Source organism: Antechinus flavipes, chromosome 2, assembly GCF_016432865.1.
Source record: "Antechinus flavipes isolate AdamAnt ecotype Samford, QLD, Australia chromosome 2, AdamAnt_v2, whole genome shotgun sequence".
NCBI lineage: Eukaryota > Metazoa > Chordata > Mammalia > Dasyuromorphia > Dasyuridae > Antechinus > Antechinus flavipes.
In genome coordinates, this window is record NC_067399.1 from 1,907,458 (window position 1) to 1,925,899 (window position 18,442).

The following is an 18,442-nucleotide window of genomic DNA, read 5'->3' on the forward strand; positions in this document are numbered from 1 at the left end:
CGGCCCTGCGCTGGGCCGGCGTCCGAGGTCAGGGTCCCTCGGGCCGCTTTCCTGCTCCGGCCGCTTCCTCCACCAACGGCTACTTCCCTCCATCTAACGGGGGCTCCGGCTCCCCCATTCACAGCAGGCCCCGCCTAGGCCAAAGATCTGAGTTGGAATCCCTGGGTGACTTCCGTTGGCAGCGGAGACAGGGAAAATGGGAGACCTCGGGGCTGCTTCTGTGGTTTGGAAGAAGGATAACAGAGCAGCTCGGGGCTGAAGGCAGCGCGCCAGCGGCGTAATCTTTAATCCCCACTGAGGAGCTTTGGGAGCAAAGCTGCCCGGAAATGCAGCCCTAGAACGGCCCGCTGGCGTCCTCCAGCGGCAGGACCCTCTGGGAGAGAGTGCGAAAGGACACAGGCGCAGGCAGGGGCCTGCTGGGTGCTAGGTCCTGGGCTGCTCTGGACAAAGACCCATCTGACCCTCACGAGCAGCGCGGGAGGTCGGCGAGGGTATCGGGGTTCACGGTGGAGAAAGCTGAGGCAGCCGCGGTAGGGACTTGCCCGGGCCACTCCCCAGCAGCTTCTGAGGTTGCTTTGAGCCCCGCTCTTCCTGACTCCAAGCTGGCCCCGGTGGCCCGGTGTGAGTCCCTTGATGGGCAGCTGGCTCTTAGAAGAGGCCCACTGTGGCCTCAGATCCTCGCATCCGGCAGCCCCCGGGGCCTTCCCTGCCAGCTCAAAGCCTGGGATGCTGGACTGAGAGAAAAGGCAGCCTCCCCCGGTGCGGGTGGCCCTCAATGGGAGCCCAGCCCCCGTGGGAGCAAGTGCAGAAGGCTCTGGCCTTGGAGACCTTCACAGCCTCCCCCTCACTTTGATCCCGTGATCCTGATGCCTTCCTAGACCCTTCCAGGAACATGACCCTCCATTTCTCATTAAATCCTAACCCCGACCCTAAATGCGCAAAGCCTTCCTCAGTCCGTCTTCATTATGGTGTCTTTCCTCTGCTCTTCGCTTCCTGTGGATCCTGAATTTGTTTGTATGGGGCCACTGGGTGAATTTCTCGAGGGCAGGGGATCGTTCCCCCCTTTGCGTGTGTCCAGCTCTCAGAAGGTGCCCAGCGTGCGGTCGGTGCTTAGTAAATGCCTAGTGGCTGGATCCCCCGACATGCATCCTCCTCCCGGCCAGGGCTTTGCGGGTGCTGAGATCCCCCCTTATCTTGCTGCGGGGCTGCCTTCTTTCTCAGCCTCAGCCTCGGAAAGGGCGAGAGGACCCACAGCCGGGGCAGAATTGTCCCCCACCCCCCCGGGGCCCGTCGGCGACCCCCCTCCTCCCCCATTTCCCTTTGGAGCTGTGAGATCTGGCCACAGATAGAACCTTTATTTTGCATACATCTTAGTTCCAGGTTAGCAGCGAGGACGAGGCAGGGTCCCTGGCGGGCGGGCGGGCTCGGGCCTGGCTTGTGCACGTCCGGCTGGGACCGGCAGCTCCTGGGCTCAGTGGACAAGTAAGGCAGTGCAGACTTTTTGCTTCATAAATAAAAGTGCTGGCGCGTGTGGGGGGCCGGGGTGGGGCTGGGGGCACATGCAAGTTAGAGGAGGGGTCCCGTTTGAGAGCGTTCCTGACGGGGTCTCCTCAAAGCCAAGAAGCTTGTCAGCACAGAACCGGACACGCGCACATGCACACACACGGGTATGATGAAGACGGGCCTCCCTGGGATGGGAGCTGGAATGGGAAGCTGGGGGACCCCGGGGAAGAAGGGGTGGTGTATGAACAGCAGCAGCAGCAGCAGCACAGCTGGCCTCAGCCGGCACCCCTGAGAGCTCACTCTAACCTGAGCAGCTCCACGTCGAAGATGAGGGTGGCGTTGGCAGGGATGACTCCCGGGTGTCCCGTGGCTCCGTAGGCCACGTCAGGGGTGCAGGTCAGCTTCGCCCTCTGACCCAGGCTCATCTGATGGGCGAGGAGGGAGAGGAAGAAGCCGGATGACCAAAGGATCCGGCAGTCAGGGCTGGGTGTGGGGGGGCAGGGGTGGGGGTCTCTCAGAGCCCATCCAAGTGCTCGGTTTTCCATGTTCTTCCCTCCTCGGCGTGCGGACTAGTTTACTTCTCCAGGGGAGACTGAGTAGGGGTCAGAGCTGCCCACCGCCCGGGTCAGGCACCGGGAGGCGCCCACCCGCATCCCCCTGTGGCTGCTGACCATGGCTCTTTCATTTCCTCCTGAGCCTCTCTCCTCAGGGACAGCTGCTGGTGGAATTTGGGATCATCCCAAAGCTAGGGTGAGGGGACAGGGTCTTGGGCCCCACGTGTGCCTCGGTCTGAAGGCCTCGGGAGCCCAAGATGCTACAAGAGGAAGACCATTATTGTACTTTTAGGTAACGGGGTGGGGGGGTGAAGAGCAGGTGGCAGTCCTCCCCTCATTCCCTGGCTCAGGCGCCTTACCTGGGCAGTGCCATCCTCAAAGCCTTTGATCACTTCTTGCCTGCCAATCTTGAACCTGAAAGGCTTGTTTCTGTCTCTAGAGGAATCAAACTTCTTCCCATTTTGGAGCATTCCTGCCAAGACAGCAGATTGGCGTCAGCCCTACGTCTGGGGGCTGAGTGGAGCCCCTCCCCTCCTCTGTTCTACTCTTTCCTCCCCCTCCTCGTGATCAGTGGGGACACTCTGGGGGAGGTACAAGACCCTTCAGCCCAGAGGGAACCTGCTGATGGGGTTTGGCTCGGCTCCCTGGCTCCCCCCAGGGCTCTCGGCCTTCCTGAAAAGTCAGGGGGCGGTGACAACCCATGTGGAGACTGAGGCAGAGGGATACCAGGCGGTAAACTGCATACAATAGCAACTCGTTCATGCCCCCTGCACAGAGTTGTTTTTGTTACATTATAACAAGGGGAAAGACTTTGTAATAAATGGACTCCTTTTTCCACCATCCTCAGAGTCCCACCTCATCACCCCAGTGTGGGGGCTCTAGAAAGCAGGATATTTAACCACCCCAGTGTGGGGGCTCTAGAAAGCACAGTATGTTTTGTCACCCCGGCGTGGGGGCTCTAGAAAATAGGTCACAACAAGTGGACTCCAAAACCAGAATCAAGGGGAGGTCAAAGGATCCCTGTGTTCGATCTGCTACTTGAGGCACCACGCAGTTAGCTCCTTCAGCCTGGACTCGAACCACTCCGGGTGAATAAGACTGGAGCCCCCTCACCTCCCTAGGGCGTGTGGTGATGGCTCCTGGAGGGCCTCCGGTCACTCGGTGTCCTCTCTGTGAATGAGACCCAGGAGGGTTCGGGTAGGTAAGTGGTCCCAGCCTCTCTGTGGCACATGAATATGCAGGCAGGCAGAAGTAATCCGGATGGAAGGGGTCTGAGGCTCACGGGCTCTCCTGCACAGATCTCATGACCGCTTTTATCGGAAAGAGAGTGAAGTCTTCGGACACGGAGTTCTGAACACCACGAAAAATCAAGTGGGCTTTTTTTCTGGACAGGAAACAATGGGGTTACTGGCCAATAGTTATCCGAAAAGGGTCTGTGGGTCCGTGTAGACGCAAGCTCGGGTAGCAATGTGATTTGGCAGCCAAAAGACAAGTGCCATCTGTGGCTGCCTTAACAGATAGTGTTGAGCCCGGGGTGGGGAAATAGCTGTTGGTGCCCTGGTCGGACCCCGAGTTCAGTTTGATAAGCAGCCTGGAGGAGGAGGGCCGTGACCCAGCAGAACGAGCCAGTGGATCTGGAGCAGCACAAAGAGGGGAGTCAGCCCTGGCCAAGCCGGGGCCACAAGCTGGGTCTGGAAACTATTCCGAAGGGAGTTGGGCTGTGGCCGGTGGCCCTTCCCCAAAGGCAGGCACCTTGTTCAGTTGCCTGAGGGCACATCTTCTCAAAGCCTGATGTTGGGGGACTTGGGACACACGAAGAATGAAAATTATCAAATGGAGCAACTGGGACCTGGAAGGTGGGCCCCATTCCTTGGCCGGGACGCCATGAGGTGGCTCCTCCTTTATCTCTCCTCTTCACACCTTGGAATCCTGCAAGGGACTGAACAGGGCCACTACAAAGTCGTGGGTCATCCCCAAACCTCTCGACTTGGCAGAGGAAAGAGAAATCTTGTGCATGAAAGGTTCCTGGAGCGGAGAACGCTTTACATTGTTTGGAGAATCCAACTGTTCAAAGGTCCCATGTTGCTCACGTAACAAAAACCATTTTTCCCACTCTGGTGCTGTCTCGGATGCTGTGTGGCCGGGGGTCACGGAATGAGATTCCACAGAAGCAACACTGCATGTGACCCAGAGGACCATGGCACAGGCTGACAGGCCCCATGGGCTGAGTCAGTGACCTGTGACGCCCCAGGCCTGGGATGTAGAATGACCGTGGTCGCCCAGAAAGCCTTGGGGCAGCATAGACCAAGAGCTGTGGTGATCCGGAGCCCTGCACCCTGGATTAACAGACCAGGTCTGGGTGGGGAAGTCAGAGCATCCCCCAGAGGGAGGGAGGGGAGTGGGATGGTGAGGAAGGGTGACAGAAAGGAACCCTTGGTCTTCAGCTGTCCAAGCCACAGGGGGCACTGGGGGGAGGCCCTGGGGCAGGCTGTGTGCGCCCCTGGTGCCCACTGGGGGGAAGATCATGCAGTTCTCCCCCAGGGCCACTTGGATTGTATCTGCCCCTTTGACTCTCCCCAGCTTCCATCTTCGGGGTCAGAACCCTGACATCTTCTTTCCCTCCACTTCCTCTACACTTGTGCTATGACCCCTACTCCAGCCCGTCCTGGCACATACTTGGTCCTTCCTGAGGTCAGTGTCTCTTCACCTTGGTCTGCTCAGCTGCGGCCAGCAGCACTCCCCCCTTCCCTCCCCCAGGCATCGACTGGCCCTGCAGACCCCGGGGGGGGGGGGGGGGGGGGGGGTGCTATAGGCAGGGGGGAATGTGGGAGAGCCAGGAAGGAAGTGGTCTCCTCTGAGGCCGGGCAGCCTGGCACCCCGCAGGTGGAAGCCCCTAGCTCGCTTTGTCTCCTCAGCGCTGCCCTTGGAGCCTGGCACCAAGTTCCACAAGGTGTTACCATGAGCTGTCACGAGGGCCTTACTCATCTCCCCATCCCAGGCCTCTGCTCTGCCCAAGCGCCTGCTGGTGGTGTCTGCCGCGGACGAGTCTCCAGTCAGGAGGGCTCCCTCTGCAGGTCACCCCCTGGAAGTCGAGGCCCCGGGCCCTTGGGCACAGGACTTAGGGCCCACCCTGCCCTGCTTTGCCAGCTCATTGACTTGTGGGGCTGCTTGTTTCTGAGGCTGCCTCCCCGGGGGGATGGAGCCTGACCCAGGAGGCTTTTTCTCACTATTTTGATGTGATGTGCTCAGGGTCGCCTAAGGCTGCTCAAACCCTGGGCCTAGAGATCAGTGATGAGAGCAGCTCTTGCGGGAGATGGCCGACCGGAAGTCAGCTGGGTGCCCGTGGGCAGGGGCACAGCCATGAGGGAAGTGATGCAGGATGCCACCAGCAGCGCTGAGGGCTTGGAGACCCCCAGGTGCAGGGGCAGGAGCCCGGAGAGGTGGCAGGAGTCAAAAGAAGGCCCTCAGTTTCCTCTCTGTGTAGCCTGGGGGAGGGGAGATGCTTTGCCTGCTCACTCCCTTCCCCTTGGCACCTCCAGCCAAGGTCAGCTCAGGAGGCTGGTGCAGAGCTGTCTAGTGACTATTTTTCCTTCCCCTCCTCAGAGCCCCCAGGGGTCTGGCTTCCATCTTATCTCCCTAAGCCTGCTCTCGCTGCCCCTCGCCAGCCTCCCCCTCCTCCATACTTAAGTTTCCAGGCTGGACCCTCCTCCAGCTCAGGCAGCCAACCATGGGGGCCCCTTGCTGCTCTTCTCTGCACATGTGACCTTCTCAGCTCCCCCACCCGCAGGCTCCGGCCCTCCCAGCTCTAAAGGTGTCGGGACTTTTCAGATTCAGCCTGTCCCCAAAGCCATAGATCCCGGGCAGTATCAGGGACAGGGAAAGAGCCAGGGGCATCTGGATGTTGAGAAGAAATTCTGTGGCTCAGCCCTGACTGAAAGCGCTCTGCCTCTGGGCCCTGCAAGGAGGCCCCCGGACGGGCCATGGGCCAGAAAGGGTTGGTGGACCCCAGGCTCAGTGCCAAGGCTGGGGCAGGGGCGCTCTAGACTGGGCTCTGGACCTGGGTTTAGATCTAGCTTTGTGTGCATTGGGGGGGGGGGGGGAGGGCGCCAGGTGGCCTCCCAGGGCTCTTGCGACTGGAGTGTGGCTCTGAGAGGGGGCCTGAGGCAAAGCCTGTGGAAGCCGGCCTCCAGCTCAGCCCTCCCTCCCCCTCCTTCCCCCCCAAGTCCACCTACCTGTGTAGTGCACCACACAGGTCTGGCCCTTCTTGGGAAACGTTCTTCCTGCAGGGAGACAAAGGATGGGCCTCAGACCCGCCAGGCATGGGGACTAGAGCTGGAGTGCCCACAGGGCAGCGGGGCCTGGCGGGGGCTGGGGGCTGGGGTAGGGGTGGGGGTGGCCTGGCAGGGGGCAGACGGGCCTGGCAGGGTGCTGCAGCCCTCCATAGGGGTGGGGGAATCTGCATCCTGGCTGCAGTGGGTGCTGCTGGGGGCCTCCCAAGCTCTCTTCAGGGGCGGCAGCTGCGGAGTCCTGGGCCTAGAGCCAGGTCAGGGCTGGGCCCCTCGTCTGTCCTCCTTGCCCCCTTTCCCTCCCTCCTCCCAGCTTTTCCCCCTCCTCCTGGACCTCCCCCAGTCCTCCTCTTCTGTCCCCTCTTCCCCCCTCCCTTTCTCCGGCGCCCCCCTCTACTCCCCCCCTCCCCCCCGCCCCAGACGCACCATCTCCCGGGGAGATGGTCTCGATCTCCACGCCCATCAGGACCCTGTCCTCCCCGCCCCGGGCCGCCGCCAGCGCCAGCTGCTGTCTCCGGCGCCGTCACCACAGCTGCTGCCGGCCGGCCTCCGGGACTCCGCCCCGTCCTCCCGGCCCTGGCCAATGTACGGCTTCCCTCCGCCCCCGGAGCCCCGAGGGGCGGGGCCGGCACTCCCTCGGTCCCCACCTGGGGGGGCTCCTGGCAGCCAGGGGACTGGGCAGGGCTGGGGGCGGGGCTGGGGCCCCCCTCCCCCTGAGTGTGCCTGCGGAGTGCTCTCCCTGGCGCCCAGCCTCAGTTCCTCCGGGACTGGCTTGCGGGGCTCAGGGGCCTCCCCAAGGGGCCTCCCCAAGGGGCCCGGGCACGCGGCTCGGGCTGCTGCCAGGACTTTATTGCCCAGTTCCGGGGGAGGGGAGAGAGCGACCTGGGCTAGGGCCAGACCAGGCAGAGCCTGATTTAGAAGCTGGCCAGCGTTCCATGGGGCCTATCCCCTTGCTATTAAAGGAAACTACGGGGGTGGGTAGGGGGCTGGCCCACAGCGTCCCGGACTGAGTGGAGGAGGTCCTGGGACCGGCCCCTGTCCCTGGGAGGCCCCTTAGCTTCAGTCTGCCTCAGTCTCCTCACTTGTGAAATGGGAACCACAGACCACCTCCCCAGGTTAGGTGGGAAGTGCTCAGTCCCGTGCCCTCACATAGGAGGCACTTCTCCCTTCCTTTCCCCTTAGACCGGCAGGCAAAGGGCCGGGAGCCACGTGCGGCCATCTTTGTCCCTCCGCACCGCGAGCAGCTGCTCTCACACACGACAGCCGGAGTCTGAGAACCCTAGCGGGTGTCCTTCAGGCCCCGGCTTCTGGCAGGGCTCGGCCTCGGCAGGGTGCTAGTGAATGTTTAACCACCGGCTTGCCCCTGACTGACTGAAGTGAAATGTGCATGAATGTTTTCTCCATCACTTCTTCCGCTCAGAGACCAGGCCCTGGGTCGGGTATGGCCAGTTTCTGGGGCACAAATGGTCCCATCTAAACCATCTAAAATGGTCCCTCCCTCCCCCGCCTCCACAAGTCGCCTTTTAGGACCGCCCTTAGTGAAGCTCCGGCCCACTTAACTCAAGCCGTCCCCGCCCCCACCGGGCCAGACGGAAAACCCGAGGTCTCATGGCTGCTCCTACCTTTGTTCAGAAAGAAACACACTGTGTGCACACACAGACACGCACACACCATGTGCACACACAGAACACACGTACATATGCAGGAAAGGTAGCCATGAGCCCAAGCTCCCCACTGCGGCTGGGCTGGGAACACGTGGCTGCTGGGTGAGCCCACAGTCTGCTGGAGCAGGGGGGCTCCTACCTTGTTTTGCCCGAACAGGTTGCCCGCTTCCCTCTGGGGCAGTCGCAGTCCTCTGGCCATCTGGGGAGTGGGTCTCAGGGAGCAGCAGGCTTATCTGAGCCCTACTGAGTATGGAGGCCTTCCTCGGGAGCCCCATGCTGGTCCGGTCCAGGAAGTTTCCAGGGGAGCACAGTGCGTGCTCCGTGGGGTGTCCCTGCAGACCGGGCTGTAATCCAATCAGCGGGCAGCATTTATCAAGTGCTCTCATGCTGGATGCTAGGGGTTCGAAGACAAATGCTGAACACTCCACCCTCGGGGAGCTTCCATGGGGCGACAACCTGTGTGCTTACAGGGTCACTTCATGGGGCAAAGAGGCGTCTTCTGGAACTCTGCGAGGCTTCTCTAGGAAGCAGAAGTAAAAAACAAGTACATTTTAGGCCTGGGGACAATGGGGCAAAGGTGTGGAGATGGGAGATGGAGCTCTCTCTCACTCTCACTCTCTCTCTCACTCTCACTGTCTCACCTTCTCTCTCACTGTCTCTCATTTACTCTCTTGCTCTCACTCCTGTGTTTATGTTTCACATATATATGTGAGAGATATGTGCATTAGACGTTGCATTCTAACAGAGGCGGGAACTAGAGCTCCAAAAGGGAAGCCATCCCCCTGCATAATGAGCAGGGAAGTGCTAGCTTGGTAAGGACACTCGGCAGGAGAGCAGGCCCGATGATGGAGCTCCTGAAGCTGCGGAAGAAACTGGAGGAAATGAAGGGTGAGAGCAGGGCTGAGCAGGGGGATGAAGTGAGATCTGGTGCTTGCCAGCTCACTGCTGACTTGGAAGAGCTCAACGGGCTGAAGAGTGATGGGAGAGTAAGGAAACGAAAGCATTGCAGGCAGAGCCGAAGCCCGAGCTCGGGACAGAATGTCGTTTAGTAAAAAAGTCAGTAGAGAAAATATCAGGTGTTGCACTTGGTTAAAAAAGGGAGCTCCGGGCCCTCAGCTTTGCCAAGTTGGTGCCAGGATCTGCTGCTCAGTCACGACCCTGAAACAAGATGGGGAAGGTTAGAGTCAAAGGATCTAGCCGTATGGGGGAGCTAGAGACCAGGGCCGCATTCAGCTCAGGGGGAGCGGACGTTGTGGCCATCAGCGACCCCCCCCTTCATTGACATCAATTTCATGGTCTGTGTGGTTCGATGGCAAGTTCAAGGGCACCGTTAAGGTTGAGAATGGAAAGCTGGTGCTCAGTGGAAAAGCTGTTAGCGTCTTCCAGGAATGGGATCCTATCAGTGTTCAAGGGGAAGACGCTGGCCCCGGGTGTACCGTACAGTCGAGCGGTGTCTTTGCCACTCTGGAAGGGGGGGGTGGTCATTACCTCTGCCCCTTTTGCTGAGGCCCCGATGTTCGGTAGGGGAGCGAATCATGAGGAATAGGAGAATTCCCTCCAGACTTTTGGGAATGCCTCCTGCAGTAGTACAGTGTGTTCCTCAGACGACAATGAGTAAGATTACAGCAACCATATTGTAGGTCATGTGGTCTCCGTAGCCTCTTAAGAGATCAAGTGGAAAGCCATGGATCATCATCTCTAGCCAGAAGAGTTCCACCACTGAGGAGCTCATACTCCTGGCCTCTGTCCCTAGATTCCTAGACTGGGGGTCCCGTGCCCATTCACATCCTTGTCCCAAATCACTCCAATGGTAGGGGGGGAAAACCTAGAGGCCCAAATGGCGGGCCATTTATAAAATCACTATTCAAAGAGAGAGACGGACAGAGACAGAGAAGAGAAGAGAAGAGACAGAGTGCGGAGAGCGTCAAGAGCGAACAAGCACATTTTGGAAGTACGAGGCAATGAGGAAGTGGCCAGGTTGCATTTTGTCTGAAAAAGATCAGCAGTCTTGGTGGGCCTTGAGTGTGGAATGAGTCCACAGTGGGATACAGCAGGGAAGAAAGCCAGAAGAATCTGGGGTTAGATGAAGCTTCCAGGAATATAATGTCGGGAGCCAGAAACCGGAGACCGCGGGAGCACGGGAAATGTTTTCCTAATTGTTCGTTGAAGACAAACCCCAAGAGAAAATTTCATCCGAGAAATGAACAGCCAATCAGACAGCCTTAATTAACACCTTCTGTGTGCCAGGCACCGTGCTAAGACCTGAGATTGGGGAGAAAAGGAGTTCCTGCCCTTGGGGAGCCGACGCTCAGCCTGGCGGAGGAGACCGCGTGCAGACCGCGAGACACTGATACAGGATAAATTGAGGATAATCACTAGAGGGATTGGGGGAAGCTTCCTGGAGAAGGCCGGGTTTTAGCTGGGAGGAAGGAGAAGGAGCGTTCCGGGCCGGGAGCTGATGGAAGTGGGACGAGGCAGCAAGCGGCGTGCGTGAAGGGCGTCGGGACCCTTTGGGCCGGCCAGTCGCTCCCTCAGGTCTGGAGCTTTCCCTGTTCGGGCTTCCGGAACTTCCCAACCCTCCGATGCCGTCGAGGTGGTCTGGCGATCGGGCCGTCTCGTGCCTTGGCGAGTCCTGACGGGAGGAGGCTTTGACAAAGCCTCCTTTGGAGAAGACCAGGCCCGGCTCCCCGGCGCTGGCGCTCCTGCCCGCACATGCATGGTCCGAGGGCTCACGGCTGCCCAGCGGGCCCGGGGGACCTTTGGTTGGGTTCGGGCCGGGTCGAAGCCGCTGGTTTGGAGGCTGCGGCGGAGGGGGCGAACTCCTTCCCGTTCTACACGTTTGCAGTATCGCGGCTCCCCCCATTCCTCACCCTCCCGGTGCATCTGGAGATCCCCAGAATAAGGCACACGGGCCGGAGCCCTCCCGGATTCCAGGCCTTCAGACCTGGGAATTCTGGGGGTGGGCCTGATTGTTCTGGGGGGCGGGGCCTGGATGCTCACCCCGCTGTGGGAGAGCGAGACCCAGGGACTGGGGGGGCGGGGCTCCAACTCTCCTGACGTGGGCGGGGCCCTACTGTTCTCTGGCTGGGGGCGGGGCTCAGCTGCCCTTCCCTTGGGTTCAAGTTGGAACCACACAGAACTTTACGTACCCCCTCCACCCCCCCTGTCCCCTTCCCCGTCCCCCCCTACCCCCCCCAAAGTGTGCAGAGCCCTCACTGCCGTGCATTCCGTTGCTCCAAGCCTCAGTAGAGACAGGTGCTCCTCCCATAATCCTTCTGGAGGAGGGGTGCCCTCCCTCTAGGATCCTTGAGGGCTCACCCCTGCCCTGCTCTGATGTCTGACCTGGGTGAGTATCTGGGAGGGCCCCCGAGGCTCAGTAGTGCTCTTCCCCCCCCCCCCCACCCCACCCCTCCGCCAAGACTGAGGCGGGTTCCGTTCATTTGGGCCACTTGTTGGGCGGAGGAGAAAGGATTGTTAAAATGGGAAGCGGCCATTCCAGAGGACCAGAAGAGCGGGCACTTGTCCAGGGCCCTACTATGGCCCCTCGCACTGGGGTCAGTGCACATCACTCACTCTGCTTCGTGACCTTTCTCTGGCATCATAGTAGGGGCTTGTGGATGGAGGCAACGGTTCCTCCCTTTAGACGCAGGCTGTGCTAGTACCTGGGAGCCCTTCTTTCTCACCCTTGCTCTTGGAACCCCTAATTCTCTTCAAGGCTTAGCTCAAGGGCTCCCTCTTCCAGGAGGCCTTTTCCTTTTTTCCCCCTCTCTAATTCTCTGTGATCTTTTTTCATTTTCCTTTAAGCTGAGAATTTTTTTTAATGATCTATTTTTTATTTTTTCCAGTTACATAGAAAATATTTTTTATATTTGTTTTTAAAATGTTGAGTTCCAGATTATCTCCTTTCCTCCCTCCCACATCTGCCCCATTGAGAAGACACACCTGAAGTAATCCTAGAATTTTTGTCAATGTTGAGAAAGAGAACAAATTCCTCCTCCCCCCAAAAAAATAACCTAAGAAAAAGTTAAAATAAGTCTATATATGTAGGCACAATCAGTTCTTTTTCTGGGTATGGATAGCAGTTTTCCTCCTAAGTCCTTCAGAGTTGTCTTGGAGGTTTGTGTCTTTCCCAGCTGATCATCCTACAACATTGCTGTTACTTTGTACATTTTGCATGAGCTCATGGAGCACTTTCCAGATGCTCCATGAGAGCACGCTGAGAGCATGCTGCTCATCATTTCTTATAGAATAGTATTCCACAATAATCCCATACTACAATTTATTCAACTTCCCCAATTGGGGGGGATTTCTTCAATTTCCAATTTTTTGCCTTGAGAAATAAGCTGCTATTAATTTGTACAAATACATCCCTTTTCCTTCTTCCTTCCCCCTCTTCAAAAACAAAACAGTGGTGGTATTGATAGGTCCAAGGATCTACATGATTTTATACCCAGCCCTTTGGGCATAGTCCATATCTTTTGCTCATTTATTAATTGGGGAATGGCTCTTAATTTTTATCAATTTGACTCAGTTCCCTACTCATTTGAGAAAAAAGGCCTTCATCAGAGAAACTAGCTTCAAAATTCTTTTCACAATTGCTATTGCTGTTTGTACTTCTCTTCCTCCAGTTTTTCACCCTGTCCCTGCTCAAAATTTCTGATCATCCCCTCCCCCAATATACTCTCCTCCTATCTCTTCCCCCTTCTCATATTCCCTTTCCCTCCTACTTTCCTGCAAGGGTAAGATAAATCTCAATACCCATATTGAGTTTGTATGCTATTTCCTCTTTGAGTCAATTCTGATGAGATAAGGTTGGCTCCCTTTCCTCTCCCCCTCTCCCCCTCCACTGTTTCAGCTTTCTTTTTGCCTCTTTTATGGCAGATAATTTATGCCATTTCACCTCTTCCTTTTCCTTTCTTCCATACCTTACCTTCTTACCTCTTAATTTTATTATTTTGATATTATCCCTTCATATTCAACTTATACCAGTGCCCTCTGTCTATAACTCCTAACTGCCATAACAGTGAGAAAGATCTTTTGAGTTACAAGGATCATCCTTCTGTGGTAATATAGATAAAACTTATGTTTCTGAGTTTTATATTTGAAAATTTTTCTATTTAGCTCTGGTCTTTTTGTCGTGAATGCTTGAAATTTTTTTATTTCATTGAATACCCATTTTTTGCACCTTATGAATGATATTCAGTTTTGCTTGGTAGGTAATTCTTGGTTGTATTCCTAATGGCTTGCCAGAATATCATATTCCAAGTCTTCCAATCCTTTATTGAGAAGTTGCTGAATTCTGTGTTCTCTTGACTCTGGCTTCCCTATACTTGAATTGTTTCTTTTCTGGATGCTTGCAGTATTTTCTCCTTGACCTCAGAGTTCTGGAATTTGGCTATAATATTCCTGGGAGTTTTCATCTTGGAATCTCTTACAGGAGATAATCAGTGGATTCTTTTGATTTCTAGTTTACCCTCTGGTTCTAGAATATCAGGATATTTTCCCTGATAATTTTTTGAAAGATGCTATTCAGGTTCTTTTTTTGATCATTACTTTAGATAAATCAATAATTTTTAAATTATCTGTCTTGCGAAGAAATTGAAACTATTTATAGACATGTGAAAATATGCTCCAAATCATTATTAATCAGAGAAATGCAAATTAAGACAACTCTGAGATACCACTACACACCTGTCAGATTGGCTAGAATGACAGGGAAAGATAATGGGGAATGTTGGAGGGGATGTGGGAAAACATGGACACGGATACATTGTTGGTGGAATTGTGAATACATCCAGCCATTCTGGAGAGCAATTTGGAACTATGCTCAAAAAGTTATCAAACTGTGCATACCCTTTGATCCAGCAGTGCTTCTACTGGGCTTATACCCCAAAGAAATACTATAGAAGGGAAGGGACCTGTATGTGCCAAAATGTTTGTGGCAGCCCTGTTTGTAGTGGCTAGAAGCTGGAAAATGAAAAGATGTCCATCAATGGGAGAATGGTTGAATAAATTGTGGTATATGAATGTTATGGAATATTATTGTTCTGTAAGGAATGACCAGCAGGATGAATACAGAGAGGACTGGCGAGACTTACATGAACTGATGCTGAGTGAAATGAGCAGAACCAGGAGATCATTATATACCTCAACAACGATACTGTTTGAGGATGTATTCTGATGGAAGTGGACCTCTTCGATAAAGAGAGCCTTAATTGATCAAAGATGGACAGAAGCAGCTACACCCAGAGAAAGAACACTGGGAAATGGATATAAACTGCTTGCATTTTTGTTTTTCTTCCCGGGTTATTTATACCTTCTGAATTCAATTCTCCCTGTGCAAGAAGAAAACTGTTCTGTTCTGCACACATATATTGTATCTAGGATATACTGCAACCCATTCAACATGTAAAAGACTCTTGCCATCTGGGGGAAGGGGTGGAGGGAGGGAGGGGAAAAATCGGAACAGAAGTGAATGCAAGGGATAATGCTGTAAAAAATTACCCTGGCTTGCGTTCTATCAATAAAAAGTTATTAAAAAATTTAAAAAAAAAAGTAAATTATCTGTCTTGGATCTATTTTCCAGCTCAATAATTTTTCCAACAAGATATTTTACATTGTTTTCTATTTTTTCATTCTTTTGGTTTTATTACATTGCTTCTTAATTTTTAAAGAAAATCATTACCTTCCATTTGCTCAATTCTAATTTCTAAGGAATTATTTTCTTAAGTGAACTTTTGTATTTCCTTTTCCATTTGGCCAATTTTGCTTTTTAACACTTTTTTTCTTTTGCATCTCATTTCTCTTCCCATTTTTTCTTCTGTCTCTTCTATCTCTGTTACTTGATTTTCAGAATCCCTTTTTGAGCTCTTCCATGGCCATAGACCATTTCTTCTTCTTTTCAGAGTCTTTGGATGTAGGAACTTTGACTTTGTTTTCTTCGGAGCATGTTTTTATCCTTCTTGTCGTCATAGTAACTTTCTATGCTCAGAATCTTTTCCTGTTGTTTGCTCATGTTCCCCAGCCTATTATTTGCACTTTAACTCTTTGTTAAAGTAGGCCTCTGTGCAAAAATGTTTGTGGCAGCCCTTTTTGTAGTGGCAAGAAACTGGAACCTGAGAGGATGCCCATCAGCTGGGGGTGGCTGAATAAGTTATGGCATATGAATGTTATGAAATATTATTGTTCTGTAAGAAACGATCAACACGATGATTTCAGAGAGGCCTGGAGAGACTTACGTGAATGGATACTGAGTGAAAGGAGCAGAAACAGGATATCATTGTACTCGGCAATAGCAAGATTATACAACGGTCAATTCTGATAGACATGACTCTTTTCAACAATGAGATGATTGAGGCCAGTTCCAATGATCTTGTGATGAAGAGAGCCATCCACACCCAGAGAGAGACTGTGGGAACTGAGGGTGCATCACAACATGACATTCTCACTCTGTTGTTTGCTTGCTTTTTGTTTTTCTCTTTTTTTCCTTTTTGAGTGGATTTTTTTTTTTTTGTGCAGCAAGAGAATTGTACAAATATGTTTACACATATTGGATTTAACATATATTTTAACATAGTTAATATGTATTGGACTACCTGCCATCTAGGAGAGGGGGTGGGGGGAAGGAGGGGAAAATCTGCTATGCAAGGGGCAATATTGAAAAATTATTTGTGCATATGTTTTGAAAATAAAAAGCTTTAAGAAATGATAAAATAGGCTTCTGTTTCCAGGGTGGAGGGTGCAATGGCCCAAGCAGGGATTTTTAACGTTTTCAGAGCTGCCCCAAGGGACCTGTAAGCTTTCAGTTCTTCCAAAGAGAAGCGTGTTTGAGCACTCTTTTCTGTTCTGTACCCTGAGGAGAATTGACGCTGCCCTGGGACTGTAAGATGCTGAAAGAGCCCTTCCTTAGTGCTAGTAAAGACACTTGCTCTGAGCTGAGGCCTTCAGAAGCTGCCCTGCCACTACCCACACCCACTCTTGGTTTGCTGGTTTCCCAAGGCCCTTTCCCTGCCGACCACCAAGTTATCATAGGTGTCTCTGGGTTGAGAGGTCTGGAAACTTCTGGTACTGATTCGGAGGCCCGAGGGCCACCGGTGCCTTTCTGGAGCCTGGGCTTCCTGTGCCTGACTGTGAGGACTCCCACTCTGATTCAGCAGACCCTTCCTGCTGACCTTCTAAGTTTCTAAGTTGGCTGGAAAATTGATCCTCTGACCGTGTGGGTTTTGACTCTAAAATTTGTGTAGAATCATTATCAGAGGGGCTGGATGGCTTCCTGCCTTCCCTTTGCCATCTTGGCTCCGTTTCCTCCCAGAAGGTCTTTCTCTGATCTCCAGCCACCGGGAGTTCTAGAACTTCCTCTGGTCGTTAGGTGGTTCCAGGGCGGAATTCCCACCCAGAATGTCAGCGGGGGCTGCATCATTTGGGCGTGTGACCCCATGTAGCGCAGAGTCTTCTGTCACCCAGGGGAGCGTTCAATCGAATTTAATTTAACAGGGAACGAAGCTGGCTAAGTTTGCCCGGCTCCAGGTCAATGGGAGGCCTTTGTGAGGGCCCTGGCCTCGTTCCGGGTGGCAGCTCTCAATGGCTGCCCCCAAAAGACCAATGGATTCCATGCAATTCTCAGCTGTCCTCAAGGGGTCTAGAATTGTGGTCTCTCCTCTAGAGCAATCCATGCCCTAAGAAAACAGTTGTTGGGCTTGCGGTGGAATCGAAATGACTTCTGAGGGCAGAGCAGAAGCTGGCCAACAAGCACTGGGCACTCCTAGGTGCCAGGCTCTGCTTTGGGTGCTGGATCCTGCTGGTCCAAGAGCAGGGTTGGGGGGAGGGCTCTGATTGTCCCCCTAAACCGCTTCCCTTTGGCCTCTGGGCCCATGGATTCAATTTCTCCTCCCTCTAGACTGTTTGGTGACTGCTGGGGGGTCTCCGGCCTTTCCTCCAACCATCCATCAAAGGGGTTTTCCTAGAGCACGCATGTGACCATGTCACCCCCTACTCAGTAAAAACTCCAGTGGCTTCCTTCCTCTTTGGCCTTCAGAGCCTTTCACAACCTGCCCTCCCCTTCCCACTTTCTTATACCTTGTGCCCACGGGTCTGCTTTGCCTCAGTGACACTGGCCTCTGGGCCGAGGCTCCGTCTCCCACCTCTGGGCATTTCTCCCGTGTTGCCTGTGCCTGCCACATTCTCCCTCCTTATCTCTGCCTCCTTCAGTTCTCCCCTAAAAGGATGCCTGCCCAGCCCCCTCAATCCCTGGGCTGGTTCTCTGGTGATTATTCTCACTTGTTCTGCCCCGGTTCCCTCGATCCCTGGGCTGGTTCTCTGGTGATTATTCTCACTTGTTCTGCCCTGGTTCCCTCAATCCTTGAGCTGGTTCTCTGGTGATTATTGTTGCCCGTTTTGACCTGGCCCCCTCGATCCTTGGGCTGGTTCTCTGGTGATTATTGTCGCCTGTTCTGCCCCAGCTCCCTCGATCCCTGGGCTGGTTCTCTGGTGATCATTCTCACTTGTTCTGCCCCGGTTCTCTCGATCCCAGGGCTGGTTCTCTGGTGATCATTCTCACTTGTTCTGCCCCGGTTCTCTCGATCCCAGGGCTGGTTCTCTGGTGATCATTCTCACTTGTTCTGCCCCGGTTCTCTCGATCCCAGGGCTGGTTCTTTGGTGATCATTCTCACTTGTTCTGCCCCGGTTCTCTCGATCCCAGGGCTGGTTCTTTGGTGATCATTCTCACTTGTTCTGCCCCAGCTCCCTTGATCCCAGGGCTGGTTCTCTGGTGATCATTCTCACTTGTTCTGCCCCGGTTCCCTCGATCCCCGGGCTGGTTCTCTGGTGATTATTCTCACTTGTTCTGCCCCGGTTCCCTCGATCCCCGGGCTGGTTCTCTGGTGATTATTCTCACTTGTTCTGCCCCAGCTCCCTCGATCCCAGGGCTGGTTCTCTGGTGATTATTCTCACTTGTTCTGCCCCGGTTCTCTCGATCCCCGGGCTGGTTCTCTGGTGATTATTGTCGCCTGTTCTGGCCCAGCTCCCTCGATCCCAGGGCTGATTCTCTGGTGATTATTCTTGCTCATTCTGGCCATGGCTCGTTTGCACACAGTTGTTCACATATTGTCTCCTCCATCACTCTGTGAGCTCTCCTGGACTGGAACTACCTTTGCATTTCTTAGCAGATTTCCCGACAGCAGACATTTATCACGCGCTTATTGGTTGCCTGACATATACTTTTCAAAACCTACGGAATTGAAGTTGAGTTGATCTTCTGGATTGTTTTTATATCAAAATGTCCAAGTCTTTATTTGTAAAGATCATAATTTTTAAAAAAATGAACCTTTAAGGAAGAAAATTAGTTTGAGACTCCATCGACAAGCTCTGTGACCCTGGGCAAGTCACTTAATCTCCATTGCCTCAACGACCAAAAAAAAAAGACGACTTCATTGAATAA

The 18,442-nt window shown here is 53.9% G+C and overlaps 1 protein-coding gene across 3 annotated transcripts; it reads right to left on the reverse strand.

Annotated features, from left to right (window-relative positions):
- Nucleotides 1–1,340: 1,340 nt before the first annotated feature.
- On the reverse strand, nt 1,341–6,917 carry FKBP1B (FKBP prolyl isomerase 1B). Of its 3 annotated transcripts, none has more exons than XM_051974070.1 (4): nt 6,770–6,885; nt 6,290–6,337; nt 2,417–2,529; nt 1,341–1,928 (listed from the first exon to the last, which is right to left on the reverse strand). In XM_051974070.1, exons 1-4 carry the CDS (start codon nt 6,804–6,806, stop codon nt 1,800–1,802), a joined length of 327 nt encoding a protein of 108 aa, XP_051830030.1. In that variant the 5' UTR covers nt 6,807–6,885; the 3' UTR covers nt 1,341–1,799. The 3 variants fall into 3 exon arrangements, with proteins under 3 accessions (XP_051830030.1, XP_051830032.1, XP_051830031.1); XM_051974071.1 differs by lacking the exon at nt 1,341–1,928 and adding an exon at nt 1,935–2,317 and having other exon boundaries at nt 6,770–6,917; XM_051974072.1 differs by lacking the exons at nt 6,290–6,337; nt 6,770–6,885 and adding an exon at nt 3,171–4,048.
- Between the last annotated feature and the right edge of the window lie 11,525 nt (nt 6,918–18,442).